A 25,626-nucleotide genomic window follows, 5' to 3' on the forward strand; every position below is an offset into this window, starting at 1 on the left:
TATGTGTCAAAGGTCTCTAAAATCTATTTTGATTAAGCACTGGGGGTGGAGTCTATTAAGTGATGAGAATGACCGATGAGAATTTTGCATAAACAAAATTTTATGACTAATCAGAAAGTTTAATGATCCAAAGTAAGAGTTTAAGATCAGAAAAGAGTCCCTGGAGAGTAATCCAGTTTTTGCTGTTCGAGCAAGACTGAATCCAACATGAATGTCAGGGCGAGACATGAATCCAACTCTTCTTACACTCTAGAAAGAAACATCCAGAACAGACTGGCCATAGGCAATTCTTGGGGAGGAGGACTCAGAGAGGACTGTTGTTGAATGAGGTGGGTACTCCTAAACTTTTCTGACCTGAGTATCCATGTAGGTGCTCCAAACTAATTATAAGGGTTTCCATTTTATAATGCAGGTAGTCCAGGATACAGGACTGAGATCCCTGAACCTTGTCCCCATTTGGACTCAGCCTGGAGCAGACACACATCTATAGAACTTCTTGATTCACTGAACATACTGGGTCAGACTGAAAGCCAAATGAACAGCAATGGATCTTGTTCTGCTGTTCTCCCAACTATGAAGTGGCTCATGATTTGGCCCACATTGCCATCTTCCCTTATTCCTTGATCCACCTTCTCTAATTTCCTTTCCATTTGTGAATCAAGATAAATCTGCTACTAAATTAAAGGTAAAATAAAAAGCAATAAAAGTTTGTGACCCAAGAGAATGGATAAAAGAGGTTAAAACACACTGAATTTTAAAGGAGAAAAGGAACTTGTTATCTCATGTCCAAGCAGTTAAGGCAAGATTGAAGGTCTTAAAAAAGAGGTGACCCTGAAATAACAATGGTGCAAGTAGAGGTTCTAGCATGTCTGCTTCTGCTTATACCCCATGAACAGATACCTTTGTGATCATCAGAGAACACAAACATGACGTTATCTTAGGCTACAACTAGGCTTTTAAAATTCATCAATGATGCCATTCGCAAGATATCAGTAAACCAGCTTGTGAAGAATATAAGCCACAAGTTAGACAGAAAACACAGAAGAGAGTAGATGACCCACCACATACTGTACCTCTTATTTCTCTTACATAGTTATAAATATAGCTGCGGCATTCTGGTTGTAAGGCTTTAAAAAACAGATATCCATATCTGCTAGAGATACTTTTTCATAATAAAAGATAAGAGGAGGCCATGTTTGGGCTTGAAGAATAATGACAATTATCCAAGTCTAAATCTTCTCCTCGTTTCAAAACCTTAAAATCTACAGAGTGAACAAATAAAACTCCACAAGATCCATACATTCATCATTACTAGGATACAGAGAACACAACACTTCAAATTACCTATAAGTAGAGTAAAAACTAACAAATTTCAGCAGAGCTCCCTTAGCTTGCCTGCAGCCACCACAAACCTTTGGAAAGAGTGGGAGAAGGAATATTTAAAAGACTATCATAAGAGTAGATGGGTAAAGAGAGCTTAGAGGAAACAGAGAAAATCACTTACAAGAAGAGAAAGTGCCACAGTAAATGCCAAAATGCTGAATAGGACTTGGTAGTTCACAGCCCTGGCTACCCGACTTGGCTATGGAAAAGGGCTTGAAATGAGGGTACCACAAACTCCCAGGCAGCCAAATCATATGCATGTCTTCACCTTAACCATGTCTTCACCCCTGTCCCCATCCAAACCATCAAGTTTGATAGATTTTACTACTTAAAAGTTCTTCATTCCATTCCCTTCTCTCCAACCTCACTGTTATTGCCCTTTATTAGGCTGCCATTCTCTCTACCCTGGATGATAACAAAAATCTCTTAATTTACATTACCTTTAATCTAGATAGCTGTCCTCTCTCCCCTCTGCTCTTATATCCAACTTCCATAATTTCTATTAAAGTGAGTTTCCAACAGATAAGCTTTCCCTGGCATTTTCATGCTGGATTAAGTACCTCAACTGAATCTTTCTATAGCTGCTTCTATTGCAGCATAATGGCTAGAATTGACGCCATGGAATTAGACATTTTATTCCCTATTACATGTGCTTACTTGTATCATGACTTAGGGAAAGATTCTTTTTTTTATTATTATTAATTTATTTTTGTTATAGATGTTTCTCCTTTTTTCCCCATTGATACCCTCCTCCCTGCCCTCCCCCCACCCTGTCCCCAGCTTTGTTGTCCATGTCCATGGGTTATGCGTATATACATGTAAGTTCTGTGGTTTATCTCTTCCCTCCCCTCTCACCCCCTCTTCTGAGGATTGTCAGTCTGTACCCTACTTCCACGTCTTGGTCTACACTGTTCCTCAGACTTTTATGTTAATTATACTAGAAAATTCTTAATCTCTTTGAACCTCAGTTTTCTTCTCTGTAAAATGGAATTAACGTATTACCTTATAATAACTTTATAAGGTAGGTAATACTTAGTGCCTGATATGTAGTACATGCTAGATTAATGTTAGCTAACAATCACAAGTGCTATTATATTTTTCTATTTATAAGTCTACCTATCTTATTAGACCTAGATTCATCATTTAAAAAACAATTTTAGAATGATTTGTTTATAAAAAACAGATTATTTCCATGTCTACTATATAGAAAGTCTAGTCCAAATGTTTTATGTCATGAGCAAGGTGTCGTATTTTCACAAAATTGATTAATCTGAATGAGACAGTTTGAATATTGTCTTAAATGAGGCATGGAGTTATTAATCTAAATTGAACTTAATCATCTATGTTTTTTCCAACTTGGTGATTGTAGGTAATACCCTAGTATTGTACTAAGAAAGCTTTAGAATATTTCTGAATGGACATGACCAAAGTACCTGAACTTTGTGGCAGCACAGGCCCCATCTATATAAGCAGAGCCAGCCCATCGGGCTGCACACTGCAGAGAGCTCAAAGAGCATAAGCTTGTGACAGCCAAGTCACAATGCTCACCAACAATGGCAGTTTACTGTCCAGCTCTCTGCTCTTGAGTCCTGAGCCCTCCAGTTCCTGATTTCATTCCTGGTCTCTCAACATCTGACTTAAAACCTACTCTACCTTTATTTATCATCCTTTTTTGATGCTATTGATTCAGCCAGAATCCACGGATCCAAAAGTAATGTTCCCAAATTCCAGTTTCAAGTCTGTGATGAGAGTTTGAAATGTATCACTTCCATCCTCAAAATAAGAAAAAAGCTAAACCTGGCCAGTGTGGCTCAATGGTTGAGCATTGATCCATGCACCAACAGGTTGCCAGTTCAATTCTCAGTCAGGGCATATGCCCAGGTTGTGGACCCAATCCCCAGTGGGGGACATGCATGGAGGAGGCAGCAAATTGATGTTCTTTCTCATCAGTGTTTCTATCTCTCGCTTCCTCTCCCTTCCTCTCTAAAATCAATAAAGAAAAAAAGCTAGGAAAACTGAAAACCAACAACTTTCCTTTGATCCATCAGATAATTGAGGTCACAAAGCAAACTGCCACCATGAAAACTGGAGAGACAGGCAAATACAAAGAATCAGGGCTTACTAGGAGCAGAAGCCTGTGGCTGGACCTAGTATTAGTAGGAATATTTAACAGCTAGAGACTGAGTGAACTAGCTTGAGAGAAAAATTCCTGGGAGCCAGCCTTAGGTTGGGTCCCCATACTTTTGTGAGTTTTACTTCTAACATCTCAGGGTGAATATCAGAGAAAAATCCTCTCCTGCTTCCCACAAAGGGAAAAGGAAAGTACCATTTTGAATTACCTCCAGAGTATCTGTTCTTATTAACAAAGTTCTGTTATCAAGGGAAACTATTTTATCAGAGCTTAATCAACATGGATTTCATGAGAGCCAGTCTAAAAGAGATAAGGGGCCTGGCCGGTGTGGCTCAGTAGTTGAGCACTGACCCATGCACCAAGGGGTCACCAGTTTGATTCCCGGTCAGGGCACATGCCCAGATTGTGGGCCAAGTCCCCAGTGGGGGACATGCAGGAGGCGGCCAATTGATGTTCTCTCTCATCGATGTTTCTCTCTCCTTTCCTCTCTCTAAAATCTATAAAGAAAAAATATTTAAGGTTAATCCATTTCTTTTATAAATAAATAAAAGAGGTGAGGAAAATACCCAACTCCAGCCACCTCTAACCTTCCCCTAAGTGTAGCAGACGGTGGGGAGAGGGGTGGAAAAGCACTTGTAAAGATTGCTGTTTGGGGGCACAGTGCCATTGAAAGACTGAGATCCAATCGTATGACTATAGAATGACCCCACTCTTACATCTTACCACTACACAAAAGGCTAATAAAGAAATATTATAAGCAACTTTATATTCACAAGTTTGATAATCTAGGTGAAATGGTCCAATTCTTTAAAAGAAACAATCTACCAAAACTCACAAAAGAAAAAATAAATAATCTGAATAGGCACATACCTATTTTAAAAATGAAATCAACAATCAATAACCTTCTAAAACAACAATTTTCAACCAATGTGCCACAAGAGCTGCACTGGTATATTACAAGAACTTTTAAAACATGCAATACCTGACTATTTAGTCAGAGGTACTGACCTCTTTTCCCTTAGACTGTCAAATAAAAAAGTGACAACAGCCAACACAACAATAGCCGTCTAATGTGAATGAATCAAAATTATATGTTTTCTTTTGGTCAGATCAGCAGTTTTTGGTGTGCTACAGAATTTTAGTAGTAATTAGCTTATGTGTGCCATGAGACAAAAAAGATTGAAAATTGCTTTTCTAAAAGATAAAGCACCAGGCCCAGATAGTTTCACTAGTGAATTCTTTAAGAGAATATTTAAGAGAGAAATGATACCAATTATCAACAGTCTGTTTCAGAAAATAGAGGCAGAGGGAACACTTCCTAACTCATTTTGTGAGACCAGCATTACCCTAATAACAAAACTACACATAAACACAAGGAAAAAAATTACCACGAGAGACCAATATCTTTCATGAACATAGATGCAAACATCCTCAACAAAATATTACCAAATCAAACCCAACAATAAATATATAAAAAGAAGTATACATCACGACCAAGTGGAGTTTGTTCCAACTATGCAAGGCTACTTCAAAATTTGAAAATGAATTGATCTAATCCATCACACCTATAGACTAAAGAACAAAAATCACGATTGTATCAATAGATGCACAATTTCCTTTGTCAAAATCCAACACCCGTTCACAATAAAAACTCTAAGCAAACTAGAAATAAAGGGGAACTTTCTCAACTTGATTAAGAACATTTACAAGAAACCTACAGCTAACATACTTATTGGTGAGAAACTAGGTGCTTTTCCTTAAGATAGGGTAGATAGTGAGGATGTCCTCCCTAACCACTCCTATTTAGCATCATATTGGAAGTCCTAACTAATGCAATGAGACAAGAAAAAGGAATAAAAGGTATATAGATTGGGAAGAAAAATAAATTTGATTTTGCTTGCAGATGGTAGGATTATTATGTAGAAAATCTCAAAGAATCGACAACAAAAAAGCAAAATACCAAGTGCTGAAACTAATTAGCAATTATAGCCAAGTTGCAGGATATAAAATTCATATACAAAAAGGAATGTCACATCTGCCCATTTTGGCCCTGTAGATTCTTTCTCCAAGATTTGACCACTCTTAACACATGGGAGGTGAGAAGGCTTAGACAGAGAGGCCTGCATTTGTGAAATACCAACATGATGCTTGTTGTAAGATTACAGCAGTAGATATAGACTCAGGCTGAATAAAGATGAAAAACACTCTTATCTGGTGCTTAGGGTACATGTAAATTGCCATAAGCAAATAGCGTTAATTAAGTGCCTAACTATGTATATCAATATTCTAAGTATTATATTAAATTGACTAGGATGTTGGAAAATATATTTAATATCATAATCCAAATGAAAAACAAGAATTCATTTTCTTTTTACCTGGTTTATTCTCTACTATTTTCAATAATAATGGCAATATTTATTTAGTGTTATAGAATTTTTAAATGCTCTTACATACATAAATTTATTTAGTCAATTATAATTTAGGTGCCTTTGAAAAATTCTTTGGTTCATTCATAAGAGTAAAAATTAGTAAATTATTTCTTCCAAGAGCATATTCTAAACTAATTCCTTGCCATTAGCAAGAGTTTGGCTGTTGAGATTACCTACTGTTTGATGATGTTTAAGTGAAATAAATTCTCAAACTTCTATACTAAAAATGTTTTATTTTTATTTACTAGTATATATTAGTTCTTTTTATTAAATATAATAAAAATAATAATATCCATTGCACACTTACTTTGTTCATGAACCATACTAGTTACTTAGATATTTTATATCATTTAATCCCACAACAGAAAGACTGTTTTATTATATCAGTTTTAACAAGTGAGGAATGTAAGGCCCAGAAAAGGAAGCTTACTTGCCCAAAGTCATACATCTTGACAGAGCCAAAATTAGAAAGTTCTGTCAGGCTCTAGTAGCTGTTGGCAAATTACCAAGTTTTTACATATGGGCCAAATCTGGTGTCAGCTGTTTTTGTATGGCCCACATTCTGAGAATGGTTTCTACATTTTTAAATGGTTGGAAAAAAATCAAAAGAATATTATTTCATGACATGTGAAAATTATGTTAGATTCAAATTTTATTGTCCATAAAGTTTTATTGGAACACAGCTACTCTTATTTGTTTACATGTTGTTAACAATAGCAAAACTGACTAGTTGTAACACAAACTATATGGTCTACAAAGCCTAAAATGTAAACTATCTGGTCATCACAGGAGAACATCACAGAAAGAGTACTAAAAAAGAGTTGACCCTTGCTCTAGCAGGAGCTATGAAATGTTGTGATGCTAAGTAAATTGCCTAAAATTATGTGACCATGTTAGAGGAAGAATCAGGATAAAAATTAGGACTTTTGATTGCTAGACCCACATTCCCAATATTATATCATTGCCTTTGCTATCAGAGAGCTAATCCACACACTTCCATAGGTAAATAGCCTTGTTATTTACATGGATATTTAATTTTTAAAATTAAAATATAAACAAAAAGATAATTTTTAACTAATTTTTTATTATTTGCCTTGACTGTTCACCATTTATTTGGACTTAGCCTAGAAATATATAATCTTTTTTTTTTAATCCTCACCCGAGGATATTTTTTTCCATTTTTTGTTCAGATAGAGTGGAAGGGAGAGAGAGGAAGAGAGAGAGAGAGAGAGAGAGAGAGAGAGAGAGAGAGAGAGAGAGAGAGAGACATCGACATGAAAGGGACACATTGAGTGGCTGCCACCCACACAACCCAATCAGGGCCAGGGACAAATGAAGCACATGCCCTTAGAGGAAACTGAACCCAGATCTCTCTGGACCGCAGGCCAACGCTCTAACTGCTGAGCCAAACCAGCCAAGGCAAAATATATAATCTTACAATATCTTTCTCTATAATTTGGGCATAATATACAGACACACTGATATATGTGTGCAATCTAACATACACTAAGATGTGTACATATATCTAATTTAAACACATATACTAGACATATAGATAATATCTTTATTTATTTACATTTAAACATGTAAACTAATATATACTAAACCTTGTATACATCTCATTTGCACACATGGGCATCCATTTACATACATATTTACATGTAAATACATATATGCACATTATTTCACTGCAAAACACACATGTAAGTCCTTGTGGTAGGTCATAGCTAAACCTGACTTTCCCCTCTAATGCCCTTTCTTAACCAACTGCTTCAACCTACCAACACTGAAATAATAATTTAAAAAATTGTCTAGCTGCAAGGTTTTCACTCACAAATAATCCAAATAAATAAAAATGTGCATATTCATCTGCATTAATATTATATTAATGCATTTATAGCAGACTTCATTCCCTTTTTGGGAATGAACTAGATTAAACTAGAATAAACTAGATTAAAAGAATACAAAAAGCAACCAGATTACATAATTGGATCTATTCCATTGATTCTATCCAAACAATAAGACAGGATTTCCAATTTATCTGTATTGTAACATCCCAATTAAACAAGTTCTTTTGCCAAACTTGACCGTCTGTTATTTAATTAAATGTATAAAATGCGCAAGGAAAGGTTTCTTGAGACCTGCTCGACTATGACTATAATCAAACATCTCCCCCAAAATATGTGTGTCTTTCAAAAGCACCAAATAAATTTAGTTTAACATGAACATTGAATGTCTAATGTTCTCAGAAAAAAACTGAAGTTGAAGAAAGTAATTAAAACCAGATCCTAAAAAGTCAATACTGAGACACCACACACTCAATCTGCATATACTGTGGTTTTCAGTAAAACACTAAAAAGAGTAAATTTTTATTCTTATTATATTCACGACTCTTGCAAAACCTAACCAGGGTAAAAATGTTCACTTCCTCATTTTTCTCATTAAATCATTATGTAAAACATAAGTTTTCAATGTCTTATGCTAAAAAGATAATCTCCTATCATAACCTTTTATAAGTAACAGGAAAAAGAATTCCTGATGAATTCTGTGGATAATTCATAAACATCTGAACTTAATCACCTTATTTTACTCCCTTCCCCTCTCTTTTGTAAACCTAGATAAGGAATTGTGGAATTGGCTTATGTGTCACTCACCCCCACCCCATCCCCAACCTTTGTCTTATTTCTTTTGGGACTTAATAATTGTGATGGAAGAGGCACAGAGGAGAAAGATTACCACATGCCCAGAAGAGTGAACCTTGGGAGGGGTAAAACTGGATAAAAGTCACCACACACACACACACACACACACACACACACACACACACTCCAAAAGCATGAAAAAGAGGATAAGAGAGAAAAAAATTTTGTGAACATGAATAGAATAGCTGATCTTGTACAACTGATCATTAAATAATTCTATATTTCTATGCTCCTGTATTCTCCCATATTTTTCTCTTTTAGATCACTGAAAATAAAAATACACTGATTTTTAAAAGATTACATTTTTTTAAAGCTATGCTAAACTCAGCTGTGTGATCACATAGCTAGCATATGAGTAAATACTTTTATCTACGATCTCAAGGCTCTAAAGAGTGAAAATAAAAATGCCTGGAACCCACTGACCCAAAGAGAAAAAGCAGAAAGTGGTAGCTTCCTGATACTTAGCCTCAGACTTTGATCAGTACTCTCTCATCTCAAGGAGCACTTTAAAAATTAATAATTGATGGATATTAAGAGGCCATCACTTATTATTATGGTAGATTTCAATACTTCTGTATGATTCATAGTTATTGGTTCAATGTAATTGATTACCATCTAAGAAATATAACTCAATATTAGAAATATTAATATTTAACTTTTATTTTAATAATTTTTGTTCTATCACCTTGTAAAAGACATTTTGAAAGCCTGACTAGATCATATTCATGGATAAAGTTTTGTGTAAATTCATGTTTAATCTTTAAATGGACTGCAATACTCAAATCATGGTTTATTTTAACCTTAGAGGAACCTTTTGGCTTTTCTCCTAATAGGTTACATGTGTTTAAATGTTTTGTAGCCCTTTCTTGTTGTCGAGTTACACACTTGTCCTATATGGAAGTTGTTGACTTCTCTGTGATCTCTGTTTTGAAAGAGTGTTTGTTCTTTTTAATTCTTTTTTTTTTAATTTTTTTCTTTATTAATTTTTAGAGAGAGAGGAATGGAGAGGGAGAGAGAGATAGAAACATCAATTAGAGAGAACATCGATTGGCCGCCTCCTGCATCCCCCCACTGGGGATCAGGCCCACAACAGGGCATGTACTCTGACTGGGAATCGAACCAGTGACCTCCTGGTGCATCAGCTGACATTCAACCAGTGAGCCACACTGGCTGGGCCTTTTTATTTCTTTATACAATTGAATGTACTAGTAAGCACATTTCTTAGGAACTTCTTAGAACCTCAGTACCCAGGGTCTGAAATTGGGAGAAATTGACATTGCTTGACACTAATGCCTCTTAAAGAAGATTTCTTAATGGTGTTACATTTTCCCTTAAGTACCATTACACTGTCCAGACAAAATTAAATATAGGAAGAATAATTTGAAAACAACTTTCCCCTACTAAGCCATATTGTCAATCAACCATTTAGAGCAGCAGTCCTCCATTTCTACTCTTCATTTCCATAAAACTGTAGAATTATATGCTACAGTCTACAGCACCGTTTAACCTGGTACCCACTGTAGCTCACCACTCTCCTATTAATCATGTTAGAACTTGTGAAGTCCATTTCAAACTCATGGAAGACAACTGCAAGTTTGTTATGCTCTGGATTTGTCATCTGTCGCTTGTGTTATCTTTCCACTTGTGGAATAAATCCTTTTCCCTTAATAAGAAAGAGAGTTTCTTTCTTTAAAATAATTTTTCCTAGTTTAGCCCCAGGTTTTCATAAGTTGCGGTGATTTTGAACTCTCAGGAAACTTTATATGGATCTTCCATCGTGTTCAATAGTTTACCCATTGCTACATTATTGGTTATCTTCCATTTTTACTAATAGGTAACCAGATTTTATCCTAGTTTAATACATGTATGACATATAATTCTGGTTTTTCTATCTTTTTTTTTTTTTTAATCCTCACCCGAGGACATTTTTCCATTTTTTGTTCAGATAGAGTGGGAGGAAGAGAGAGAAACATCAACATGAAAGGGACACATCGAGTGGCTGCTACCTGCATGACCCAACAGGGCCAGGGACAAACTGCAACCGAGGTACATGCCCTTAGTGGGAACCGAACCCAGGTCTCTCTGGACCACAGGCTGATGCTCTCACCACTGAGCCAAACCAGCCAGGGCTGGTTTTTCTATCTTAATAGCACATTAAGCTACTTAATGTTGTGCCTTGCTCACAGTAGCTACTTTATTATGACTTCCTATGTATCCCTCAAGGCCAGGTCTAAGAAATTTACCTTTCTCATGAGTTCTTAAAGTACCAATTGAACACATAATCATTTATCCTATCCAGTTACTTACCTTATGCTTTCCATTCTGGTAAAGTGTGTTTGAGTAACTTAAGTTCCTAATTGTTAAGTACCTGGTGTAATTTTTCAAATTCTCCCAATTTTCATAGACTATATAACATTTCTATATATGAACACCTTCTTTATACAATTATACTTTTACTATATTGCATTTCATCATTCTCCAAGTAAAATGTCTATCAATCCCTATTTATCCTACAAGTCTGACAACAGGAAGAGAGAAAGTAAATGGGAAAATGAGAAAACAAATCCTCTCAGTCACCTTAGGCGGCAGAGACCCGACTAAATACCAGGAGTTGATCTTGTCTCAACCAAGACCACATATATGTTGTTACATTTCCAACCCATTTTTTTTTTCCCACTGTGACTTACAAAGTTTATTTCATTTGTGCTTAATTTTCTATCTTAATTCTTTATCAAAATGACTTAATTATCTTACCTGAATTCCAGCATCGGTGATTTTATAACACTCAGATAGAGAAAGTTCCTTTAATTTTCTATGTCTGGAAAGTATCATCAAACCCTAAAATTGTTTAATATAAAGATTATTTTGTGGTTATAGTTAGAAGGTATATTTCCAATAACATAACAGCCGTTTATATTTTTAAAAATAGCTTCTGTCTTATATTTCTTAACCAATCACCAAATAACTTTGGTTAGGCGACATCATTAAATAAAAATTTCAGGTCATCTCTATCTAATGTTTTTCAAAAAGTGTCACAGTACTCCAGAGCCAGAAAACTCCTTATCTTGGTACCTGTTTCCAAGTAAATGTTTTCTAAATCAATACAAACACATCTTAAAGGCTCCTAAACTTACAACTTTATTTTGAAGATATTTTATGTGGCTAATGAACCTGTTTTTCAATAAATTCTTACTTATGCCTCACCTAAAACTCTAAAAATCTTTAGCCGATTTTATTATGGTTAATTGCGTGAAGAGAGGGAACAGATTATATAAAGGCCTGTGGACAGATAAACAGTCATCAATAGCCCACTTCTTTTTCAGTGTAAAAGCTTTGTTTCTTATTTAAAAAAATAGATTTCCCTTTTCAGTCCTTAAATTTGAAAGTATAGTTTATATATAATATTATATTACTTTCTGGTGTACAATAATGATTCCACATTCATTTACCTTACAACATGATAACCACACTAAATTGGAATAATCTTACTCTGCAAACTTATCACAATGTTAATGACTATATTCCCCTTCACCTTTTTTACCCATCCCTACACCCTACACCCTTCTGGCAAGCATCAGTTTGATCTCTGTTTCTATGAGTCTGTTTTTGTTTTGTTTGTTCTTTTGTTTTTGTTTTTTAAGATTCTATGTATAAGTGGAACCATATGTTACTTGTCTTTGTCTGTCTGACTTATTTCACTTAGCATAATACCTGCTAGGTCCACCAAGGCAAGATTTTGTTTTTTATTGCTGTGTAATATTCCATTTTGTGTGTGTGTGTGTGTGACATTCATACCAACTCTTCTTTATCCATTATCTATTGATAGACACTTAGGTTACTTTCAAATCTTGGCTATGGTGCAATAAACATAGAGGTGTTTATATCTTTTCAAATTAGTTTTCATTTTCTTAGAATAAATACCCAGAAAGGATTGCTGGGTCATATGGTAGTTCTGTTTTTGGTTTTCTGAGGAATCTCCATACTGTTTTCCATAGTGGCTGTACCAACTTGCATCCCAGTAACAGTGAATGAGGGTTCCCTTTTCTCCACATCCTCACTGATACATTATTTGTTGACTTTTAGATGATAGCCATTCTGACTACTATGACATGGTATTTCATTGTGGTTTTGATTTGAATTTTTCTGATTGACAGCTCTTAAATGGTATTTCATTGTGGTTTTGATTTGAATTTTTCTGATTGACAGCCCTTAAATGTTTTATAAGTGGTTTTGCTGTCCCATTTCTCAGTACTTTCCCCCCTAAGCTGGCATAACTCTCAGATAATGAACTGACTAATGTGCCTTATAGATGTCATTTTCCTGTTTTCATTCAGGATCACATTACTTTTATAATTCCATGAGATATGCTTCCTAGTCTAGGTGGAAAAAGCAGTTTCTTCTCATTCTATTGTCCTAGAAATGACTGGCAGAGAAAATATCAAAAATAGTATATTAATTTCTCCTTTTAAAATTGTTTGCAGGATTGATTTACATTTTATTGATCTTGAACACATCTGGACCATAATTGAAAATGACTATGAAAATATTATATCTTGGGTTTTTTTTTTCATTGATATACATTAAATAATCCAGATCAAGGAAAAAGGTGTCTGGCATTTTTATTAAACAAAGCTGCTTTTTAAACTGCAATATCTAATTTCATTTAATGTTTTTGTACACTACCCCAAAATAAAATCATTCTATTTATTCTTGTAATTATTTTATTGCAAACGTGATTTTTTTATTTTATTAAGAATACATTATGTTTTCTGCCTCCTCAAAACAAAGAATGACCAAACCCTGTGGAGCCTTTCACATGTGGTCTGGGTTCCAGATGTGGATGCATTTTTATTCATGTTAGAAGAACTGGATTTAGATACTCCCCCAACAGAAACCATGTTGTTTGAACAAAAATATTAAATAAGAGATTCAAGGATGTCTCTTTGCCCTGTACTTTATAGTAGCTAAATATATTTTATTATATTTATGTAGCCAAGTTAGAATTTTTAAGGATGAGCTGGAAATGAAGTACACTTGCTAATTATGACATTTAACAGTCTATATTTTTTACCACTTTATTGAAAATGACTAAAAATTAATATTCACTAATATTAAAATAGAATGGCATATATTATCACTATAGTTGTTCATGAAAATGTATGACCTTAAAATTTAATTAGTTAACATCATTAGCCATTAGGTAAATGCAAATCAAAACCACAATGAGATACCACTATTTACTTACTAGCATGGCTATTCTTAAAAAGACATTAAAACTCTTATTAACTGTTGAGGAGAATGTGGAATGCTCCAGTCCTTTGGAAGACAGTCTGGCAGTTCTTCAAAAAGTTAAACATAGAGTTACCATATGCCCCAGCAATTTCACTCCTAAGTATATATCCAAGAGATATGAAAACATATGCCAACACAAAAACATGTATGCAACTGTTCCTAGCAGCATTATTCATTCAGAAAAAAAAGTGAAACTGGCTAAATGTTTCAAATAATGAAAGATAAATGTGTTATATTCAGGCAATGAAATATTTGGCAATAAAAAAAGTACTGATGGATACTACTATAGATGAACATTTAAAACCTTATGCTGAGTAAAAGAAGACGACCCAGCCCTGGCCAGTGTGACTCAGTTGGTTGGAGCATAATCCTGTGCACCGATGGGATGTGGGTTTGATTCTCCATCGGGGCACATACCCAGGTTGTGGGTTCAATCCCCTTTTGGGCTGTGTACAGGAGGCAGCTGATCCATGTTTCCTGCATTGATATTTCTTGCTCTCTCCTTTCCTCTCTCTCTGAAAGCAATAAAAGCATATCCTCCGGTGAGGATTGAAAAAAAGAGAAAAAAGAAGCCAGACCCAAAAGGCCACATACTCTATGATTCCACTTATCTGAAAAATACAGACAAGGCAAATATATAGAAACAGAAAGTAGATTAGTGGTTGGACTGGAGAGTGGGTCAGGGATAAGAAGAGACTGCCAGTGGGAAGGTTTTATTTCATTTGTTTGAGTGATGAAAATGTTCCTCAATATACTAAAACCACTGAATTGTACACTTTGAATCGGTGAATTTTATAGCGTGTAAATTATATCTCAATAAAGATGTTTATAAAATTCATTGAATACAGAAATTGCTCAGACCCTGATGGCTATTCTTTTATTAGCAAGATAGGGAGCAAGAGACATCATCATGTTCATGTGCTGGACAAGTTATTGTCAGTCCTTGCTGCTGTAAGTAAACCCAACTTTGTAACTGAGCAGCAACAAATAAATCTAAGCCAGCTGGATGAGTTTGGTCTCCACTAAAAACTGCCTTGGGCTGGTTATGGGAGGACATCTTCCCTGAACAAGTAAAACACACTATTCCATTCAACAAGGTTCATTTTTGTAATGGCTTTCTGACTCAAAAGCTTTCCAGATTAATGACCTGAAAAATATTAGAACAAACTAGGTAAATGTTCTACTTGGTACTATGAGCTTCATAAATGTTCCAAATTAGTAGGTGCTCTCTGAAACAAGTGACGATTCCAACATTTTACAGACTTTCTTTATACTTAGTCTTAAATCTCAGGTCTGGGCAAAATTCATCATTCTTTTTTTTTTTTTTTTTTTTTTAATGGAAACTATTGTGTTCTTTTTTCAATTGTTGAAAACTGTCTCTCATTTCCTCCCTTTTTACACCCCCCCCCCCACAATGCCCCAGCCCATCCCAGGCCTTCCCCATACTATTGTTTGTGTCCATAGGTTACGCATATATGTATATATGTTCTTTGGTTAATCTCTTCCTGTCCTCTCCCACCCTCACTGAGATAACTGAGATCTGTTATTCTATTCCATGTACCCATACCTCTGGCCCTATTTTGTTCATTAGTTTATTTTGTTCATTGGATTGTACATATAAGTGAGATTATGAGATATTTGTCTTTCTCTAACTGGCTTATTTTACTTAGCATAATATATCCAGGTCCATCCTTGTCGTCTCAAAAGGTAAAAGCTCCTTTTTTAAAAGCTGGATAGTGTTCCATTGTGTAAATGTACCACAGCATTTTTGTCCACTCATCTACTGATGGACACTTGGGCTGTTTCCAAATCTTAGCTCTTGTAAATAGGGTTGCTATGAACATAGGGGTACATATAATCTTTTCTACTGGTGTTTCAGGATACCTAGGATATATTTCCAGAAGTGGGATCACTGGCACAAAAGGAAGTTCCATTTTTAATTTTTGAGGAACCTCCATACTGTTTTTCACAGTGGCTGCACTAGTCTGCATTCCCACCAGCAGTGTACTAGGTTCCACATCCTCGCCAACACTTGTTTGTTGATTTATTGATGGTAGCCATTCTGGCAGGTGTGAAAAAAATACCTCATTGTAGTTTTAATTGGCATCTCTCTCATGATTAGTGATGTTGAGCATTTTTTCATATGTCTATTGGACATCTGTATGTCCTCTTTGGAGAAGTATCTATTCAGGTCCTTTGCCCATTTTTAATTGGATTATCTTCCTGGTGTTGAGTTGTATGAGTTCTTTGTATATTTTGGAAATTAGCACCCTATCAGATGTATCATTGGCAAACATGTTCTCCCATAAAGTAGCTTCCTTTTTCATTTTGTTGATGGTTTCTTTTGCTGTGCACCAGCTTTTTAATTTGATATACTCCTATTTGTTTGTTTGTTTCCCTTGACTTAGGCAATGTATCAATGAAAATACTGCTTCATAAGATGTCTGAGATTTCACTCCCTTGATTTCTTCTAGGATTTTTATGGTCTCTCAACTTACTTTTAAGTCTTTTACCCATTTTTAGTTTACTCTTGTGTATGGTGTAAGTAGATGATCTAGTTTCATTTTTTTGCATGTACCTGTCCAATTTTCCCAACACTATTTATTAGAGCCACTGTCTTTACTCCATTGTGTACTCTTGCCTCCTTTGTCAAATATTAATTAACATAAATATGTGGGTTGATTTCTGGGCTCTCTGTTCTGTTCCATTGATCTATATACCTGTTCTTATGCCAGTACTAGGCAGTTTTGATTACATTGGCTTTGTAGTATAGTTTGATATCAGGTATTGTGATCCCTCCTACTTTGTTCTTTCTCCAAATTGCTGCAGCTACACAAGGCCATTTTGGTTCCATACACATTTTTGGAGGATTTGTTCTAGATCTGTGAAATATGTTTTTAATATTTTAATAGGGATTGTGTTGAATCTATAGATTGCTTTGAGTAGTATGGAGATTTTAATGATGTAAATTCTTCCAATCCATGAATATGATATATGATTCCACTTGTTTATATCTTCCTCTATTACTTTTTCAATGTCCCGTAGTTTTCTGACTACACATCTTTTACCTCCCTGGTATTATTTTGTATCTTAATTTTTTTGTTGCAATGGTAAGTGGGATTTTATTTTATTTTTTTAGTTTCTCTTTCTGGAAGTTCATTCTGTATAAAAATGCCATCAATTTCTGGATATTAATTTTATGTCTTGTTAGTTCACCAAATTCATTTATTAAATCTAGTAATTTTTTGGTGGAGTCATTATGGTTTTCTATGTACAATATCATGTCATTTGTGAATAATGAAAGTTTTACTTCCTCCTTCTCAATTTGGATGCCTTTTTTTATGTATTAATTAATTTATTTTTTATTAATTAATTTTTGTTACAGGTGTTTTTCCTTTCCCCACCCCACTGATTCTCCCCTTCACCTCCCTCCCTGCCCTGACCCAGTTTGTTGTCCATGTCCACTGTTCATGCATACATGCATCTAAGTTCTGTGGTTTATCTCTCCCCCACCACCCCCTCTTCTGGGGATTGTCAGTCTGTACCACACTTCCACGTCTCTGGAACTACCCCATTCCTAAGACAGTTATGTTCATTATATTCCACAAATAAGTGAGATCATATGATACTTGTCTTTCTCTGTTTGGCTGGTTTCACTTAGGATGATACTTTCCAGGTCCCTCCATGTAGTCTCAAAGGATAAGACATTTTTCTTTCTTACACCTGCATAGTACTCCATTGTGTATATGTACCACTGCTTTTTTATCCATTCGTCTACTGATGGACACTTGGGCTGTTTCCAGATCTTAGCTATTATAAATAGTGCTGCTACAAACATGGGGGTACATATATTCTTCCTGATTGGTGTTTCAGGCTTCTTAGGGTATATTCCTAGAAGTGGGATCACTGGATCAAATGGCAGTTAAAGTTTTAATTTTTTGAGGTAACGCCATATTGTTTTCCATAGTGGCTGCACCAGTCTGCATTCCCACCAGCAGTGTACCAGAGTCCCGTTTTCTCCACACCCTCTCCAACACTTGTTGTTTGAAGATTTGTTGATGGCGGCCATTCTGACAGGTGTGAGGTGATACCGCATTGTTGTTTTAATTTGCATCTCTCTGATGATCAGTGATGATGAGCATTTCTTCATATGTCTCTTAGACATTTGTATGTCCTATTTGGAGAGGTATACATTGAGTTCCTCTGCCCATTTTTTAATTGTGTTCTTTATCTTCCTTTTGTGGAGTTGTATGAGCACTCTCTATATATTGCAAATTAACCCCTTATCTGATATACCATTGGCAATTATGCTCTTCCATAGAGTGGGTAGCCTTTCCATTTTGATGATTGTATCTTTCACTGTGCAGAAGCTTTTGAGTTTGATGTAGTCCCATGTGTTCATTTTCTCCTTTATTTCTATTGCCTTGGGTGATGTATCAGTAAAAATTCTGCTCCTTATGATGTCTGAAATTTTGTTCCCTACAGTTTGTTCTGGGATTTTTATGGATTCATGAGTCACATTTAAGTCTTTTATCCATTTCGAGTTTATTCTTGTGTAGGGTGTAAGTTGATGGTCTAGTTTCATTTTTCTGCATGTAGCTGTCCAATTTTCCCAGCACCATTTATTAAAGAGGCTGTCCTTACTCCACAGTATGCTCTTGCCACCTTTGTCAAATATTAATTGAGCATATTGCCTTGGGTCCATTTCTGGGTTCTCTGTTCTGTTCCACTGGTCTATATGCCTGTTCTTGTGCCAGTACCAGGCTGTTTTGATTATGGTGGCTTTGTAGTATAAGCTGAAATCTGGTAATGTGATTCCTCCAACTATGTTCTTTGTTTTGAAGATTGCTGTGGCTATTCAAGGTCTTTTTTGGTTCCATATGAATTTTTGAAGTACTTGTTTTAATTCTGTGAAGTATGCTGTTGGTATTTTGATGGGAATTGCATTGAATCTATAGATTGCTTTGGGTGATATGGACATTTTAATGATGTTAATTCTCCCAATCCATGAACAGGGTATGTGCTTCCACTTTTTTATATCTTCCTCTATTTCTTTTTTCAATGACCTGTAGTTTTCTGCGAATAGGTCCTTTATTTCTTTGGTTAAGTTTATTCCTAGGTATCTTAATTTTTTTGCCGCAATGGTATATGGGATTGTTTTCTTAGTTTCTCTTTCTGTGTGTTCATCCTTGGTGTATAAGAATGCCATCAATTTCTTGATGTTAATTTTTTATCCTGCTACTTTGCGAAATTAATTTATTAAGTCTAGTAAATTTTTGATGGAGTCTTTGGGGTTTTCTACGTATAGTATCATTTCATCTGCAAATAATGACAGTTTCACTTCCTCCTTTTCAATTTGGATCCCTTTTATTTTATTTTATTTTATTTTTTTTCCTGTCTGATGCTGTGGCTAGGACTTCCAGTACTATGTTAAATAAGAGTGGTGAAAGTGGACATTCTTGCCTTGTCCCTGTTCTTAAGGGAAATGCTTTTAGTTTTTGCCCACTGAGTATGATGTTGGCTGTAGGTCTTTCATATATGGCCTTTATTATGTCTAGATATGATCCCTTTATTCTCACATTGCTGAGCGTTTTTATCAGAAATGGATGCAGGATATTGTCGAAGGCTTTTTCAGCATCTATTGATATGATCATGTGGTTTTTATTCTTCATTTTGTTTATGTGGTGTATCACATTTATTAATTTGCAAATATTGTACCAGCCTTGCATCCCTGGAATGAATCCCACTTGCTCATAGTGGATAATTTTTTTGTGTATTGCTGGAACCAATTTGCTAGTATTTTGGCATCTATGTTCAACTGGCCTGTAGTTTTCTTTCTTTGTAGTGTCTTTTTCTGGTTTGGGGATTAGAATTATGCTGGCTTCATAAAATGAGTTTGGAAGTCTTCCTTCTTGAATTTTTTGAAATAGTTTGAGGAGAATGGGTGTTAGTTCTTCTTTGGATGTTCGGTAAAACTCCCCCATGAAGCCAAACGGCTCTAGGCTTTTGTTTGCTGCGAGATTCTTGATTACATCTTCAATTTCTTCTGTTGGTATCGGTCTGTTCAAGTTTTCTATCTCTTCCTGGTCCAGTTTTGGGAGACTATGTGTTTCTAGAAATTTGTCGATTTCGCTTAGATTGTCGAATTTGTTGCCATATAATTGTTCATAGTAGTTGTTAATGATCTTTTGTATTTCAAAAAATTTTGTATTGTGTCAGTTGTTACTTCTCCTCTTTCATTTCTGATTTTGTGTATTTGGGTTCTCTCTCTTTGTTTCTTGGTGAGTCTAGCTAAAGGTCCATCAATTTTTATCTTTTTAAAAAAACAGCTTTTGTTTGTTTTGTTTTGTGGGTTTTTTTGTTGTTGTTGTTGTTGTTGTTGTTGTTGTTTTGTCTCTATGTCGTTTATTTCTGCTCTGCTCTTTACTATTTCCTTCCTTCTACTTGCTCTGGGGTTTTCTTTTTGTTTGCTCTCTAGTTCTTTAAGTTGTGAGGTCAGATAGTCTATTAGAGATTTTTCTTGTTTTTTGAGGTAGGCCTGTAGTGCTATGAACTTCCCTCTCAGAACTGCTTTCGCTGCATCCCATAGATTTTCTGCTGTTGTGTCTTCATTTTCATCAGTTTCCATGAAGTTTTTTATTTCATCCTTGATCTCCTTGGTGACCCATTCATTGTTTAATAACATGCTATTTAGCTTCTATGTGTTCAAATGTCTTTGTATATTCTTCTTGCAACTGATTTCTAGTTTCATGCCATTGTGATCTGAGAAGATGCTTGATATGATTTCAGTCTTCTTGAACTTATAGAGACTTAGTTTGTCCCCTAACATGTGGTCTATCTTTGAGAATGTCCCATGTACACTCGAGAAGAATGTGAATTCTGCAGTTTTGGGGTGTAATTCTCTGTAGATATCTATTAAATCCATTTGGTCTAGTGCTTCATTTAGAGTCTCTGTTTCCTTCCTAATTTTTTGTCTAGAGGATCTATCCAGTGATATCAGCTGGGTGTTGAAGTCCCCAGCTATGATTGTATTGCTGTCGATTTCTCCTTGGAAGTCCTCCAGAAGATTTTTCATATATTTTGGTGCTCCTATATTGGGTGCATATATGTTTATCAAGGTTATATCTTCCTGTTGGATAGATCCTTTCAATATTATGTAGTAGCCTTCTTTGTCTCTAGTTATGGCCTTCATTTTGAAGTCTTTTTTTTTTTTTTATCAGATATGAATATTGCTACCCCAGCTTTTTTTTCCTTTCTGTTTGCTTGGAAGATTTTTTTTCCATCCCTTTACTTTCAATCTATGTGAGTCTTTTGTTGTGAGGTGGGTCTCTTGTAAACAACATATAGATGAGTCATGCTTTCTTATCCAATCAGCTACTCTATGTCTTTTAATGGGAGCATTCAATCCATTTACATTGAAGGTGATTATTGATATGTACTTATTTATTGCCATTTTTGTTTAGTGTGGTTCTATTTTCCTTCCCATTTCTCCTGGTAATTACAGCAGTCCTTTTAACATTTCTTGCAGTGCTGGTTTGGTGCTAATATATTCCCTTAGCCTTTTTTTTTTTTGTCTGGTAAGCTCTTTATTTGACCTTCCATTTTGAATGATAGGCCTGCTGGTTAGAGTAGTCTTGGATTCAGAACCTTGTTTTTCATGACCTTGATTACTTAATGCCATTCCCTTCTGGCCTGTAGTGTTTCTTGTGAGAAGTCATCTGAGAGCCTTATGGGGTTTCCTTTGTAGGTAACCTGTTGCTTATCTCTTGCTGCCTTTAGAATTCTCTTTTTGTCTTTAATTTTTGGCAGTTTGATTACTATGTGTCTTGGTGTGGGCCTGTTTGGGTTCTTCTTCCTTGGGGCTCTCTGTGCTTCTTGAACTTGAATGCCTTCTTCCTTCACCATGTTAGGAAAGTTTTCTGTCACTATTTCTTTTAATATATTCTCTATCCCTTGCTCATTTTCTTCTTCTTTGGGGACTCTTATTATGCGAATATTATTACGTTTCTAGTTTTCCCACAGTTCTCTTAAGCTGTCTTCCTGTTTTTTAATCGTTCTTTCTTTTTGGTTTTTTGATTGGTTTTTTCTACCCTGTCTTCTAATTCACTGATCCGGTCCTCAGCTTTCTCTACTCTGCTTTTTAGACCTTCCAATGTGTTTTTCATTTCTGATATGTCATTTTTAATTTCCAGCTAGTTTATTTTCAACATTTCTATGTCTTTACTCATGTCCTTACACATGCTGTTGAGCTTCCTCAAGATCATGGCTCTGAATTCTAGTTCTGTTAACTTGCTTAACTGCACCTCATTTATCTCATCTTGGTAGAGGTCTCTTGTTCTTTCATTTGTCTTTTGTTTCTGTGTTTCACCATTTTGGCTATCACAGTGGGCTTTGGAGTCTGCCAATTTTTCCCTGTGGGTGTTGGTGTTCTGCTGTTTGTGGCTCCCTTTCCTGGGTTTGGATGACTTAGGGAGGACCCACTTTAACCACCACTGTCAAGTCTTAACTTTCCTCTAGTTTTGTTTTTTTTTGCCTAGAGGCTATTAGTAGAGGTCACCTGAAGAACCTTGGTTTCTGAGTTGCCTGAAAAACTCCCTCAGGTGCTCAGTGTAAGAGGATTTCCCAAGTGTGGGGCAGATGCTGGTTGTTAATGGGCCTCAATTAGCATTTCAGTGGCCATGGGTGGTGTTGAATCTCTGAGGGAGGGGCCACCACTTTTCCCCAGGGCCCTGGGAAGGAATAAGATGACCAAAGTCCTTGGGTGAGGATCTAAAATAATAATAATAACAAAAATAAATTGATTAAATGCTTCAATCAAAAGATATAGGGTAGCTCAATGGTTAAGAAAACATGATCCATATATATGCTGTCTACAAGAGACCCACCTCAGAACAAAATACTCACACAGACTGAACGTGAAGGAATAGAAAAAATATGCCATGCAAATGAAAAGAAAAAAAAAAGAAAGCTGGGATAGCAATACTTATATCTGACAAAAAAAAAAGATTTCAAAACAAGGGCCTTAACAAACACAAAGGTCACTACATAATAATAAAAAGACTGATCCAACAAGAGGTTATAACCCTTTTATACATATATGCACCAAATGTAGGAGCAACTATAATACATAAAGAGAGTCTTAGTAGACTTTAAGAGGGAGATTGATAGCAATAGTAGGGGATTTTAACACCCCACTGTCATCATTGGAGATCTCCTAGACAAAATAAAACAAAACAAGGAAATAATAACCTTAAACAACACACTAGATCAGATGGATATAATTGGTATTTATAAAGCATTTCATCCCAAAGCAGCAGAACATACATTTCTCAAGTGCACATGGATCATTCTCAAGTGACTCCACAGCGCAGAGCCAGAACAGAGGCTAAAATAGCCACAGCCACTCACCTTGGGCTCCGGCAGAGGGAGGGCAGACTGGACTGGAACTGTGTTGGGACACTTGGGATTTGGAGGGCACTCAGAGCTTTTGCTGAGTTGCTGCCACGCAGGACGGTGGCCATATTGCTCCTTCCCAGGGCTCTGGGGAGAGGCAGCAGCCCCTCCCTTGGAGATCCAACACCACCCTGTAGGCCATTGAAGTGCTAATTGAAGCTCATTAACAACCAGCATCTGCCGCACCCTCGTGAAATCCCCTTAAGCTGAGCACCTGAGGGACTTTTTCAATCAACTGAAAACCCAAAACTCATCAAGTAACCTGGACTGCTAGCCTCCAGGCGAAAAGCTAGAGGATAACAGTACCTTTCCTAGACTAGCAACCTTAACCAGGAAAGTAAGACTTGACAGTGGTGTTTAACGTGGGTCCTTCCTCGCTCAGCTAAACCCAGGACAGGGAGCCACAAACAGCAGAACACCAACACCCACAGGGAAAACTTGACAAGCTCCAAAGCCCACAGTGATAGCCAAAATGGTGAAACACAGAAACAGAAGCCAAATAAAAGAGCAAGAGACCTCCACTGAAGATGAGATCAATGTGGAGCAGTTAGGCATATTAACAGAGCTAGAATTCAGAGCCATGGTCTTGAGGAAGCTCAAGAGCATGAGTAAGGACATAGAGATGCTGAATATAAGCCAAATGGAAATTAAAACCCATCAAGAAGAGATAAAAAATGACATATCAGAAATGAAAAACACATTGGAAGGTTTAAAAAGCAGAGTAGAGGAAGCTGAGGACCGGATCAGTGAATTAGAAGACAGGGTAGAAAAAAATCAACCAATCAGAAAACCAAAAGGAAAAAAATGATTAAAAAACAGGAAGACAGCTTAAGAGAACTGAGGGACAACTGGAAATGTAATAATATTTGCATCATAGGAGTCCCTGAAGAAGAACAAAATGAGCAAGGGGTAGAGAATATATTCAAAAAAATAGTGACAGAAAAGTCCATAATTTGGTGAAGGAAGAAGGCATTCAAGTTCAAGAAGCACAGAGAGTCCCAAGGACGAAGAACCCAAATAGGCCCACATCACGAGACATAATAATTAAAATGCCAAAAATTAAAGACAAAGAGAGAACCCTAAAAGCAGTAAGAGATAAGCAACAGGTTACCTACAAAGGAAACCCCATAAGGCTCTCAGCTGACTTCTCACAAGAAACACTACAGGCCAGAAGGGAATGGCATTAAGTAATCAAGGTCATGAAAAACAAGGATCTGAATCCAAGACTACTCTGCCCAGCAAGGATATCATTCAAAATAGAAGGTCAAATAAAGAGCTTCCCAGACAAAAAAAAAAAAAGGGCTAAGGGAATATATTAGCACCAAACTAGCACTGCAAGAAATGTTAAAAGGACTGCTGTAATTAACAGGAGAAATGGGAAGAAAAATAGAACCACACTAAACAAAAATGGCAATAAATAAGTACATATCAATAATCACCTTAAATGTAAATGGATTGAATGCTCCCATAAAAAGACACAGAGAAGCTCATTGGATAAGAAAGCATGACTCATCTGTATGTTGTTTACAAGAGACCCACCTCACAACAAAAGACTCACATAGATTGAAAGTGAAGGGATGGAAAAAAATCTTCCAAGCAAACAGAAAGGAAAAAAAACGCTGAAGTAGCAATACTCATATCTGATAAAATAGATTTCAAAATGAAGACCATAACTAGAGAGAAAGAAGGCCACTACATAATATTGAAAGGATGTATCCAACAGGAAGATATAATCTTGATAAACATATATGCACCCAATATGGGAGCACCAAAATATATTTAAAATCTTCTGGAGGATTTCCAAGGAGAAATCGACAGCAATTCAATCATAGCAGGGGACTTCAACATCCCATTGACACCACTGAATAGATCCTCTAGCAAAAAATTAGCAAGGAAACAGAGACTGTAAATGAAGCACTAGACCAAATGGATTTAATAGTTATCTACAGAGAATTATACCCCAAAACTACAGAATACACATTCTTCTCAAGTGCACATGGGACAGTCTCAAAAATAGACCACATGATAGGACACAAACTAAATCTCTACAAGTTCAAGAAGATTGAAATCATATCAAGCATCTTCTCAGATCACAGTGGCATGAAACTAGAAATCAATTGCAACAAGAACATGCAACGACATTTCAACACATGGAGGTTAAATAGCATATTATTATTATTATTTTTTTTTTTAATCCTCACCTGAGGGTATTTTTCCATTTTTTGTACAGATAGAA

At 35.9% G+C, this 25,626-nt stretch overlaps 1 protein-coding gene across 1 annotated transcript in view; it reads right to left on the reverse strand.

Annotated features, from left to right (window-relative positions):
• FBXL13 (F-box and leucine rich repeat protein 13) overlaps window positions 1–25,626 on the reverse strand; it is a 308,215-nt gene that overhangs the window by 27,322 nt on the left and 255,267 nt on the right. The window contains exon 17 of the mRNA XM_036246460.1: window positions 11,400–11,483. Within this exon, the coding sequence (XP_036102353.1) occupies window positions 11,400–11,483 (84 nt within the window). The remainder of the gene's footprint in view (window positions 1–11,399; window positions 11,484–25,626) is intronic.

The sequence above is a fragment of the Molossus molossus genome, unplaced genomic scaffold, assembly GCF_014108415.1.
Source record: "Molossus molossus isolate mMolMol1 unplaced genomic scaffold, mMolMol1.p scaffold_m16_p_7, whole genome shotgun sequence".
Lineage (NCBI taxonomy): Eukaryota > Metazoa > Chordata > Mammalia > Chiroptera > Molossidae > Molossus > Molossus molossus.